The sequence below is a fragment of the Symphalangus syndactylus genome, chromosome 5, assembly GCF_028878055.3.
Source record: "Symphalangus syndactylus isolate Jambi chromosome 5, NHGRI_mSymSyn1-v2.1_pri, whole genome shotgun sequence".
Lineage (NCBI taxonomy): Eukaryota > Metazoa > Chordata > Mammalia > Primates > Hylobatidae > Symphalangus > Symphalangus syndactylus.
The window spans coordinates 69,075,508-69,087,821 of record NC_072427.2 but is presented as its reverse complement, the minus strand read 5'-3'; the positions used below and the strand labels follow the sequence as shown (position 1 = coordinate 69,087,821).

Here is a 12,314-nt window from a genome sequence, read left to right as displayed (position 1 = left end):
GTGTAGAAATATTCAAACTGAAGAATACCTGGTACAAAAAACAAATTCCGAATAGCAACAAAGTCCCATTTAAACAACTTAGTTTTCATCACTGCTGTGCTCTTGAAAAAACATAGGAGAACAGAAAAAACAAAAAGACAGATGACCTTTGATCTCTCAAGAGGATCCTTTTATGCCATTTTAAAGCCAAAAACGTCTGATGGAAAAAAGCAACCACATATTCACCAAAGCTGCAAACTTGATAATTTTTTTTACATCTCTAGAAATCAAAAGGATTAAATGGCGAACAGCGCAGTGCCAGATATTCTTTTTTAAAAATAGAAAAAAAGATAAACTTAACACTCTGATCTACAAATAATATGAAATGGTAAATCATATACTTGTTTAAAGATCTTAATCAGACCACAGCTTCTTAATTCAGGTTTCACTAGAATGTTATTCTAATTTTATCAGAATTTGGTGTTATTAGAATTGTATGAGGATTAACTAAATATAACTCCTAGTGAGAAATCACTGTTTATACAACTCTTTATTGGAACAGAACATAGTTTTCAAGGGTTTAAGAAAATCAGTGCTTCTGTACATCGTTAAAAACTACCTCTTTTATTTACATGTTTGTATGCACAGGAAAAAAAGCTAGAAATAAACAATACACAAAAATGCCAATAGTGATCATGCCAGTGCAATTACGAGTGATTTTTATCTCTTTTCTTTATTTTCCAAATGTTTTACAATATAGTCTAATTAAAGGAATTAATTTTTTCTGCCTTGGTTTTAAACGTAAGAATTGGACAGTTGAAATTCTATAAAATCAAACAACATTTTAAATGTCATGCGTATGTAAAAATTAATCACTTACAAATTTGCAATATTCCATAGGACAGAGACTGTTCTTCTGAAGGCATGGAAAATGCTCAGTGATGAGAATTGCTAGTCAACACTGATTATTAGAGGTTCATTTGCTCACTCAGATATTTATAAAATCGATTATGCCAGACCCTGTGTACAAAATTTTTTTTCAAAAATCCTGATCCAAAGCAGGATTTTCCTTCTCTGTGAACTCATCAAAATTAAAATTTCAAAATCTAAGTGCTTCATGGGGACCTTCCAAAAGAATTGTTTATATCCAGTGCTTATGTTGAGAGCAAATAACTCTATTTATGCATTGCTAAAAAACAAGAGCACTTTCAAATTTCCTCCACATTTGAGGATGGCCAATTGGCCCATCTGCAGATAAAATAATAATAAATACAACAAAGCGCACAACTCTCTTTATGTACCTGTCTTACAGGGTTTTTCTGAACTCACCATGTTCAAAGCTGAACTCAATCTCCCTTACCCAGCCCAGTGTTCTTCCTCTAGGCTTCCCCATATCAGTCAATGGAACCATCATCTACCCAGTTGCTTTAGTTGGAAATGTCTTTCTTGATTTCTTCCCCCTTCTTCTCTATCTCATTACACCACTGTGTCAATCCACCATAACATATTCCCAATCAGCAACTACCAGATTTTTTCACTTGCAATACTGTAAATCTCTGAATTGGTTTCTGCGTCTCCCAATACTGCTCACTTCCCTCCATGGCCCACGTGTTACCAAGGTCATGTTGCTGACATTTTTTTTTTTTTTGAGACTGAGTGTCACTCTGTCGCCTAGGCTGGAGTGCAATGGCGCAATCTTGGCTCCCTGCAACCTCCACCTCCCGGGTTCAGGCAATTCTCCTGCCTCAGCCTCCTGAGTAGCTGGGACTACAGGTGCCTGCCCCCACGCCCAGCTAATTTTTTTGTATTTAATAGAGACGGGGTATCACCATGTTGGTCAGGCTGGTCTCTAACTCCTGACCTTGGGTGATCCACCCACCTTGGCCTCCCAAAGTGCTGGGATTACAGCCATAAGCCACCACACCTGGCCACTGCTGACTTTTAAAACCCTTCAGTGAGTCCCTCTGCACTTGAGCAAGAGCTTAACTCCACCCCTTGCACTACCAGCGGTTGCCCATCATTACGGTCTCATCTCATCCCCTCTCCCCACTGCCCACCACCTTGCAGTTGCACTGGTGTTCTTCTTCTTAAGCACGCCACATTCTTTTCCCCCAGGCTCTCTGCATATACTGTCGTCTTTCTCTCTCTGGAACGCTATCTCATCAACTCCTTAGAGAGGCACTCCCCGACCAATGACTCTACAGTACACTCACTCCTCAGGCTGGACACTTTCTGGCAGAGTACAGTTGCCTAATTGTTCAATTAACGAATGAGCTACCTAATTTGGGACAATGTATATGATCCAGGAAAGAAACTGAGGCCAAATGTGTAAGTTTATAGCCACTTAGAGTCAACCAAAGTAGAAAAACTTTTAGAGCTACACTCTACCTTTTTTACCTTGGGCCAGTACCACCGTATCTTGCATTTTCTTGTACCTGTTCAGGCACTGTCGAAGATCTTCTATTTTCCGATCCTAGGAACAAAATAAATTACAATCTTTAATCCTATGTTCTTAAAAGAGTAATAGTAATTGCTTTTACATAAAGAATATCCATGATTCTGCCAAGAGAGCATTTTAAAAAAAGAATAAGCAGATGTGAATTATTTACATTATTTAAAGAATAATTCTAAGCTTTAGGAGAACTGGTAATAACTAGACTATGTTTCCTACATACATTAAAGATATGGGCAAAGTACCTCTAAATTTAGAGATCCTATCCTTTAGCTGCCATCTTTAAACAAACAAAGACAAAACAAGGTAATAAGATACAACACAAAAAAAGAAAAAAGTCAGCTTCAATTACTCTCCTCTCTAAGTCAAACCTTGAAAGAAAGACCCCCATCTTCTGTCTTTATTAGCCATCATTAATCACCATCTGGCTTCTCCCCTCTCAAAACATTCTACCAAGGTGACCTCCTGTCTATTAAAAACAGTGAACACTTTTCATCCTTTTTCTTTTTTTTTTTTTTGAGACAGGGTCTCACTCTGTCACCCAGGCTGCAGTGTAGTGGTACAATCTTGGCTCACTCCAGCCTCAACCTCCTGGGCCCAATTCACCCTCCCATCTCAGCCTCCTGAGTTGCTGGGAGTACATGCATGCACCACTATGCCCAGCTCATTTTTGTATTTTTGTAGAGATGGGGTTTCACCATGTCACCCAGGCTGCTCTTGAAATCCTGGGCTCAAGTAATCTGTCCACCTTGGCCTCCTGAAGTCCTGGGATTACAGGCATGAGCCACCATGCCCGGCCCCAACCTTTTTCTAATGTGACCTCCATATGGCACTTGACTGACCCCACTCTTTCCTTCTCCTTTTACTTATCCATCCACTCTTTCTTTTCTTCGATTTTTATTTCTCAATCCTTTGACCAGATAGCTGTTGAACTTCCATAACCCCCATTACTTCTTGGACTATAAAATGCTAGAGCTTCCAGGTTCTGTCCATGACCCTCTTTGCTTTTCCCATGTGCTCAACTGTGTTATGAAAATGGCCTCCCTAGCTCCTCCCATTCTCATTCTGGGCCTGGCCATGTGGCTGGCTTTGGCCAAAGAGATATCAGCAAATGTAATTCAAGCAAAGGCTTGAAAAGCATTTGCCCTTTGTGGCTGCCCTGTGGTGTGGCTCTAAGGAACCCTGAGGAACTATGTGAAGAAGTCTAGTCTAGTCTACTGGAGGACGGGAGACCATCTGGAGAAGAGGCTAGTCCTCCCAGCTGGGGCCAACCCAAACCAGGCTGCCAATCACTGGACATGTGAGTGACACTATCCTAAATTATGCATGCAGTCTCATCTAAGCCACCAGCTGACTGTAGACGTCAGCTAAGCCAGCTGAGATCAGAAGAATCACCTAGCCAACTCACAGAAGTACAAGAAATAATAAATGTGGCCTGTCACAAAGCAAAAGCTAACTGACACATCAACTGTGGCTTAGTCCCCGCCAATCTACAACTCTACATTTCTCCTAAAATTGATGGGTCTCACTCCCCACTAATCTATATTTCTACATTAATCCCAAAATTTAGATTCATGTTCCAACTTTCTGTAAGAAATCTCCTTTAGAAAGTCCCATGAGCATATTGAATAGACTATATCTACAATTAAGCTCATTCTTTCCCTTCAGTACTTGAGCCTGTGCTTGGATCTCCTTAGCTCCTTAAGAGCACCATCCATTCACCCAGTTGCCCAAACCAGAAACTTACTCTCGTTTTTCAAATCCAGAGATCTTAAATCTTGTCAACCTGTAAATTTCTCTAAAAGCTCTTCCCACCTTACCACTTCACTGCTATTGCCTTACTTCAAGCCCTCTTCATTTCTCACCTGTTTTAACAGACTCTTAACTGTTTACCTGTCTTCACTCTCCTGTTCTGCTACCAGAGTTAGCTTTCTAAAATGGCAATTTAATCATGTCACTGCCTACGGTTTACAAGCTAAGACCCTAAGTCAAGAGCATGGTGTACGAAGTGGCCTGCCCCCTGACTCAGTTCTGTGGTCGTCCCCATGCCCCTACTCCACCTGCACTTCATGTTCCAGCACAATCCCAGCATGCACTGCGCTGTTTCAAACCCGGTCTCGAGACAAGTTTTGATTCATGGACCCTTTGCCTAAGAAGCCTTTATTTTCCTGATGAACAACTCTTGCTCTTCCCCAGAATTTGCTCAAATATGTCCTCTTTGAAGTCTTCTGAACCCCCGGCCCCACAAGGAAGTTATATTACTCTGGGTGCTCCTATAACAGTTTGAGCATTTCATAAGCCCTCATTCAACACAGGGAGTTTTGTTTGTTGTTGCTTTTTGAGGGACAGAAATGAAAACAAAATGAATTTCAGTGATTTTTTTTTAAATAAAAGTTACGGTGGGCAGCTTGCTAATTACTTTTTATTCAATAGTGGGAAACATTAGCAAAAAGGAACCTATATGAGTAGGTATGACAATCAGTTCATTTCCAGGCAATAAAGAGCAAATAAAGAGAATGCAAGGCAAAAATAAACAAGGAGATAAGAAAAAAAGAATAGTCAAGACTGGAAGAAACTTACAACGGGAGAAAAAGATCAAGCTAAAGTTCTTTGACATTTTGTTGTTTTTTACTTCCTTGAAATTACTCTTCTTTTTGGGAAAATGTCCCCTGGTTCTATTCATTCAGGCAGACAAGGGGAGAGAAGTTCTGATGACATCAGCTGAACACAACTGCGGCTGCCTGCTAGATATGTGGATGGTCAGGTAAGCCACGAAGAAACCCATTGCTTTCGTGCGGTAACTGCATCCCTGCCCTTAGCAGGATGAAACATCAGATGTGGACAACAAGAACCAAATGGCGGGGGGAAACCTGTGGAAACCTTGGAATGCAGGCAATGTAGCTAACGTAAAGCCCGTGCCGCTGTTTGCTGGTATTTTATCTCTCAGGAGAGCAGAGACAATCACAGATGTGAAACAGGCCAGGAGTGTAAAGGAAATAATGAGTAAATGGAGGACAAAACCAACATGACCATGAAGCTGAGGCTGTCAAGCTAGCTCCTTCAGGACCCACAGGCCGGCCCAGAATTTTCAGTGCCCACAGACAGGATGTACTATGGAATGTATCCTCTCTCTTACATGTCATGTGAATATGCGGACCTGATCAGAGAGTTTGAACATTTTCTGAATTCATGGGGGCAGGAGTTCTCAGTGGAGCCAGTGCAGCTCCTCCCTATTCCTGTGCATACAGCCCACCTGGGAGTGTGCACACCTGCCCCTCACTCCTAGCAGTGTTCTGGGCATGTTCTTTTAAAATGGGATAGCTCATGAAACTGCATGGAATGGTCAAAATGGTGTTAAAAAACATCCACACGTATATTTAAATTTCATCTGGATACCTTTTCTTCATTTGCTGCCATCAAAGACTCCACGGCTTTTTTCATTTTTTGTACTTCGATGTCTGAAAATAACATCAAATCAGAAGTCAGTTTAGTTCACATGTGTGACAGTGATAAGAAGTTATTTACTCTCCAGACTGAAATATTTTAAGGTAAAGATGTTAATGATTTCTTTCATTTATTCTTTAAAAAGGGCACATTTAACACCCATATTCTCTTTTGGAAAAATCTGAAAAGATGGACATCTTGTACCTCACCTGAACAGTTGCCACTCTAGAAAGAAAACAAGGGTGTGTGAGAACTAGCTATCCTCTCTTAAAGCAACAAGAGAATCTTCATGAGAACACTGAAGATGAAATTTCAGCGCTATAGTGATAAAAACATAATGTTTTTAAAACAGGAATCTATAAAGCAGTGCGTGAAAGCCATGAATGGTATATATAATGAGAAAAGCAGATAAAATGATAGTTATAACCAAGATAGAGGCATGAATGAATGGTAAGCGCCTAATGGCTTGTAGTATTTACATCAGTAGTCATGCTAAGAAGCTGGTTGTAGTTCCATACGTAAGGATAATAAGTACTTTGCTTCATCTATAAACTTCATTTCCAATACTACCTTAAGATAGATTTCAAGACATAAAGGCCAAAGTAAGCTGAATGTGATTCTCCTTAAAATTTGATATTCAAATACAAAAGCGTGTTACTTGAATAATAAAAAAACTTTAATATTTTAAAGATGAAAAGTCACTCCAGGGCCTGGTGCGGTGGCTCATGCCTGTAATCCCAGCACTTTGGGAGGCCAAGGTGGGAGGACTGCTTGAGCTCAGGAGTTTGAGACCAGCCTGGGCAACATAGCAAGACTCTGTCTCAAATAAATAGATAAATGAAAAGTCACTCCGAAATGAAATTACAAACTAAAAAATTCAAACAGGAAAAAAAATCAGCTAAAGTTGCCTGCTTCTGAGAAAAAAAAAATTACTGAAGATAATATTTTTTTTTTAGAGACAGTGTCTTCCTCTGTCATTCAGATGGAGTGCATGGCACAATCACAGCTTACTGTAGCTTTGAACTCCTGGGCTCCAGTGATCCTCCCGCCTCAACCTCTTGAGGAGTTGGGATTACAGGAAGTGAGCCACCACATCCAGTCTTCTTAAGATGATTTTTAAAACAGTGGTGCATCATTCAGCATTGGTGTAACATTTTCAATTAAGATATATTCTATAGGAATTGAGAATTTAACATCTGGGGGAAAGAGCCCCTAAGGAGTTAATGTTTTTCTTTTTTAAGAGATGGGGTCTCACTGTTGCCCAGGCCATGGTACAATGGCAAGATCATAGCTCACTGCAGCCTCAAACTCCTAGATGCCTGGGGCTCAAGTGATCCTTCCACTTCAGCCTCCTGAGTAGCTGGGACTACAGGCATGCACCACCATGCTCAGCTAATTTTAAGGTTTTTTTGTAGAGACGGGATCTCACTATGTTGCCCAGGCTGGTCTTGAACCCCTGGCCTCAAAAGTGATCCTCCCACCATGCCTGGCAGGATTTATCTTAATGTTGCATTAAATATTCAGGCTCCATTAATCAGGTGGATTCAATCTCTGTTGTAACAACAGAATATGTTCAAGGGAGCTTCTAATAGATCTCAGACAAATACTGGACTCAAAACATCGAAAAGCAAAAGCAAATTTCCAAATTATCTTTCAACTCTGGTAAACCTTTAAAATTGTGGGAGTTTTCATACTATAAAAGTTATTTTCTCCTCTGACCCTGTATCACCTAGACTGCAGGGAAAATGTTTTCTTACATCCACAATGCTGTGTGCCCTGTTGTACCCTGTAGAGCAGAAAGGTTGAATCAGACAAAATCTTCAAAATAATCTTTTACCTTATTGTTTTATTATCCACCCTCTATTGTGTACACTCTGAAGAAATGGAGGGCTTATCGATGAAGCAACTTTACATCTTTGGTGAGAGAAATGTTTTAAAACACATGCAAAGAACAGTCCAAGGTAGCATTTTTGGTGAATGTAAAGGCTGATGGAAATGCACCAAACCTTACTTTTTTCTTTGAGCTTCTTTTTAAAATTTTCATCTGTGCAGGAAAACCCATCGGATTGGAAGTTAGCATACATTACAACAATAAATAATATTTTTAATTCACTACTATTTAGTCTCCTTTTACCTAAAATAAAGGAAATCTAACCTCATAAAAACTTTTTCAGCACTATTTTGTGACTGCAGGATTGGTAGTATAATAATGCTCTGTGTGAGGTTAGAAAGAGAATATAAGACCTAAATTTGAGTTACTACCTCTGTCACTTCATTTTTCTGGACCTTGATTTTCTCACATTAAAATTAGGTTTATGGACTACAAGCACTTCTTATACCATAAATGATGAAAACCTAGTTAATGTCACTTGTTTTTGTATTTCGATCACAGTTTGATACCTGGTCTTCCTGAATGTGACTAGAACACTGCTTGTGTCACATGCAACTCACCACTCAAGTTCAACAACACTGAAAGGGTCTATCTCTTGTCCAGTAAGATGAGTCCACTGAGGATGCAGTTAGATGCTATCCCAATATCACCCTGACATGAGCTTTCTAAAGACTTGCTCTCAATCCCCATAGTTAGCTGGTGGGCACTGGTAACACAAAGTTCCCAGGTTGGTTCGAGTCCTCCAATCAGATTTTGGGTAGCATTACTCTAATATCTTCTAGCCCACAGGTCCTGTGATGCCATTTTATTCTTTTTTTTTTTTTTTTCAGAGACAGGATCTTGCTCCATTGCCCAGGCTGAAGTGCAGTGACACTCTCATAGCTCACTATAGCCTCGAACTCCTGGGCCTCAAGTGAAACTCCCTCCTCAGCCTCCCAAGTAGCTGGGATTACAGGAGTGAGCCACCATGCCTGGTGAAATTTGAAATTTAAAAATTTCAAATCTTAAAAAAAATTTTTTGTAGAGACAGGGTCTCATTGTGTTGCCCAGGCTGGTCTTGAACTCCTGGCCTCAAGTGATCCTCCTTCCTCGGCCTCCCAAAGTACTGGGATTACAGGTGTGAGCCATTGTACCCAGCCCATTTTATTCTTAAAACCCTAAAAGCATGATCAGTATGACCTGTTTCTGAATGTCCCTTATCAATACACAATTATATATATGCCAAACAGTAGGTAATGGGGTGGGGCGGTGAAGCGGTTGGCGGTGAGAATCCATTTTCCTCAGGTTTGATGAATTTTCTGACGGACAGGGAATTGTGATACCTACAGGTATATAAAGCCATGGTATTCTAGAGGCAAGAAGGACTTTAGAGATAATCTAACTCAAGTCCCTCATTGGACAGACAATGTTACTAATTTTCATAAAATGGATACAAATGTAACAAAGCTACACTAACTGGAATTTGTACTGTTTTGAATGACTCAGAAATTGCTTTGGTATCTCGTAGTGCCACAGTCATCATTCGTAATAACAAAGAAAGGTTAAATTTAACCTAGCGTTGTCAGATGTTATGCACATTACATTTCCAAATATAATTTTAAAAATGTATTTCATTCGGGCTATTTTCTATCATGTACAATCTACTTTGTTAGAAATTATGGTCCATACAATACTCAGAACAAACCTCTTCTGTTATGAAAAAAGATTTGGACAAATTCATGCATTTTTCCAAAAACAGAATTAGCCTACTTTTCTAAAAGGTGGAGGGCTCAATCCCTGGTATAAATTTTTTACTAATTTTTCCAAAGATACCGAACCATTTTTCTCTTCTCTCAAAAGGGCAGAAGAGTTTCTAAGTCCCTTACTTTATCTAATTTCAGTTCTGAGGGCAACGATCCTGGGACATAGGGATGGTTCTTTTTAACTCCTTTGGCATAAATTCCCTTGCATTGCAATTGAGACAAGTCTATTCTTGTGATGAGAATTTACAGTCTAGTAATCTTAAACACCAAATAAAGTACAGAATTCCCCTTTTCCAGCTGCTGAAGAGGAAGTTAATGGATTCCCAGTCACGGTAAAGAGTCTTGGAGAATTCCCTGTGGTTCTGGGCCTGGCTGGATTCTGCTGTTCTTTCTTTGATACTAAAACTGCACATTGACTATCATTGGTTTCTTTTACAGATTTTGGAGGACTTTAACAAAATGAGATGACAAATGTGAAATATATCTTCTTACCTCTATCAACAATTTCAACCCCTTCTCCTTTCATCTTGCAAACCAATTTTTCTTGTAGCCTTTTCACTTCAGATTCCTTTTCTTCTAGTTGTTCTTTTAAAGATGCCAGTTCATCCTACAAGTTACAAATTCATTTAAAAATAGTAGATCATAACTAAAAGAGAACATTCAAAGAGCATATTAGCTCTTTAAATCAATAATCAGGTTTTATGAATGAAACAAATCTACTAGAATTTAGATGCAAGCATCAGAAATCAGACAAGGGCAATGAAAAGCAAAAAGCAAGACTATTAGTAGAAGTCCTGTTTATAACAGTTATGGTATAATTATTTCAAGTTCCTTTGTAATCAAATTAAAAAGAGATCTTTTAAAGAGTAATTAGGGATGGGATAGCCCTAAGGTTTAAATCTTTACATTAAATTAAAAATATAACCAAGTTAATCAAGGAAGATAATCAAATTAGATACTTAGTGTCATAAAAGCAAAATAAAATGCAAATTGGAAAAGACTAGCTTGACATTTATTCGGCATTTCAAGTTGGCACTCATGCTTCCTTGACAAGCACAGAGTTTCATTCATGGGTAAGGTAGCAAGTCATGAACAACTTTAGCCAAATCAGGGAACTAAATAATTCACCCTCATCACTAAGATAAAAGGACAGAATCTCCTACAACAATGGGAAAAAATAAATTTGGAAAACAGATAGTTAAGCCCTCTTTTAATTTTTAACTATACAACTGTATATAAGATTTCAAGTCCATCCTTCCATGTACTCATGTTTAAACTCTCAGTTTCCTTTCAGTAAAGAATTAGCTTTAGCAAACAAATTTTGCTGGCTGTATTTAACACAGAAAACACAGCTATGCAATGCTAAGAAGTACAGCTTTATATTCAACATCACATTTTACTTTCAGAATCTCTAAAGATATATTTATTACATTTAGTACTGTGAGAAGATGTAGTTCTCCAATGAAGCAAGGCAGCTGGCCCTATAGTTTTGACTTCTGGTAGGAGCAGAGTGGACAAGTACAAAAAATCTTCAGTAGCACTGGCAGGAAGTGTGAACCTGTTCTCACCGTGCTGCTTCTCAGCAGTCATTTCTATTCACAGCCATGATAATGTCAACTGCTGTACATTTACCATCAAGAAAGTCCCTAAAGAGGAAAGTGACCTCTACTGTGGATACGAAACAGAATTCTTTCACAGGTGAATGTTTACAATTATTTTACTAGGCTTGGGTCTCAGATAGTCTAAGAGAGTTTAATTTATAAATTCTTTCATTTTACCTGTTTATTATTTTTCACCAATTATTTCATGTATTTCTGAAAACAACATCAGGGATCCCATTGTTCCTTCAATCAGCTTGAGGTGATTTTTAATCAACAGGTGACACACACACAGAATGAATGCACATGCCACTAAAAACATAATCACAGCAAAACAACACAAGCCAGAAAGCAACAGGCCATGGACCCCATCACCCAACGTCTACTACACCTTCAGTGACTCCCATTTTTGTTCCATCCGCTGCTTTTCATACTGCATCTGACCCACCTTGATTTTCATGCTAGAAAGTTTGGCCATTAAAGACTGGTAGAGAGACAGAGGAGTGAAAGAAAACTACAGATAGAAAAAGACAAGCTAAATAACCAAGAAAACAGTATCAGTTTATAAAGGAGGTTAGATACAACTCAGAGAAAGGGCAGGTTATGTTCTGTCGGATGAGTTAAGCCTTGTTTTTAAATTCAGATCAGTGGTGTTTAAATTCAAGAAGGTTTCCAGCTTGGGGGGAAACTTCATTTACTTTTAAAATACCTTCTTTATCATATATTAAGTAGAAAACATCTTATTTATATTATTGGGCATAGATGAATAGTGGAGCCATTTGTTTGAAAATGTTAACCTGTGAGAAAAACTTACTTTGGTTGATTTAAGCTTTTTTTCATACTGAAGTCTCTCACTGTCCATTTCACTAACTTTTAACCTCAAATCATTGATCTCCTGAATCAGCCCCTGTCCAAGAAGAAACAAGAAAGTGCATTAGGAAAGTGGTAACACAGTTACCTATACCTATAAAATAGCAGCTTAGAAATCTTAAGAAATCTTAACCAGCTCCTAGGGTTAAAGTTTTATCAATCAGATGAGACAAATGGAAATAAATGTACCTCCTTAAGAACGAAAGCATCTTTCCATTTAAAACATTCCTTTAAATCCCCAATGTCTCTGCCTTAAAGTGATGGGCTTATGAAAATAAAAGGTGAGTTTTGATTAAGAAAGGTAGCTTAATATCTATTATTTGTCAGATATTTCTATC

The 12,314-nt window shown here is 38.7% G+C and overlaps 1 protein-coding gene across 16 annotated transcripts in view; it reads right to left on the bottom strand.

The window, feature by feature from the left end:
• LOC129483216 (liprin-beta-1) overlaps positions 1-12,314 on the bottom strand; it is a 179,389-nt gene that overhangs the window by 33,678 nt on the left and 133,397 nt on the right. For 4 of the 16 annotated variants that reach the window (XM_063640315.1, XM_063640310.1, XM_063640314.1 and 1 more), the window contains 4 exons: positions 11,921-12,013; positions 10,001-10,115; positions 5,828-5,889; positions 2,368-2,452 (listed from right to left, as the gene is read on the bottom strand). In XM_063640315.1, coding sequence (XP_063496385.1) covers positions 2,368-2,452; positions 5,828-5,889; positions 10,001-10,115; positions 11,921-12,013 — 355 coding nt within the window. Of the gene's footprint in view, positions 1-2,367; positions 2,453-5,827; positions 5,890-7,886; positions 7,920-10,000; positions 10,116-11,497; positions 11,591-11,920; positions 12,014-12,314 lie in introns of all 16 variants that reach the window. The other 12 variants (XM_063640301.1, XM_055280280.2, XM_063640303.1 and 9 more) reach the window with 7 other exon arrangements.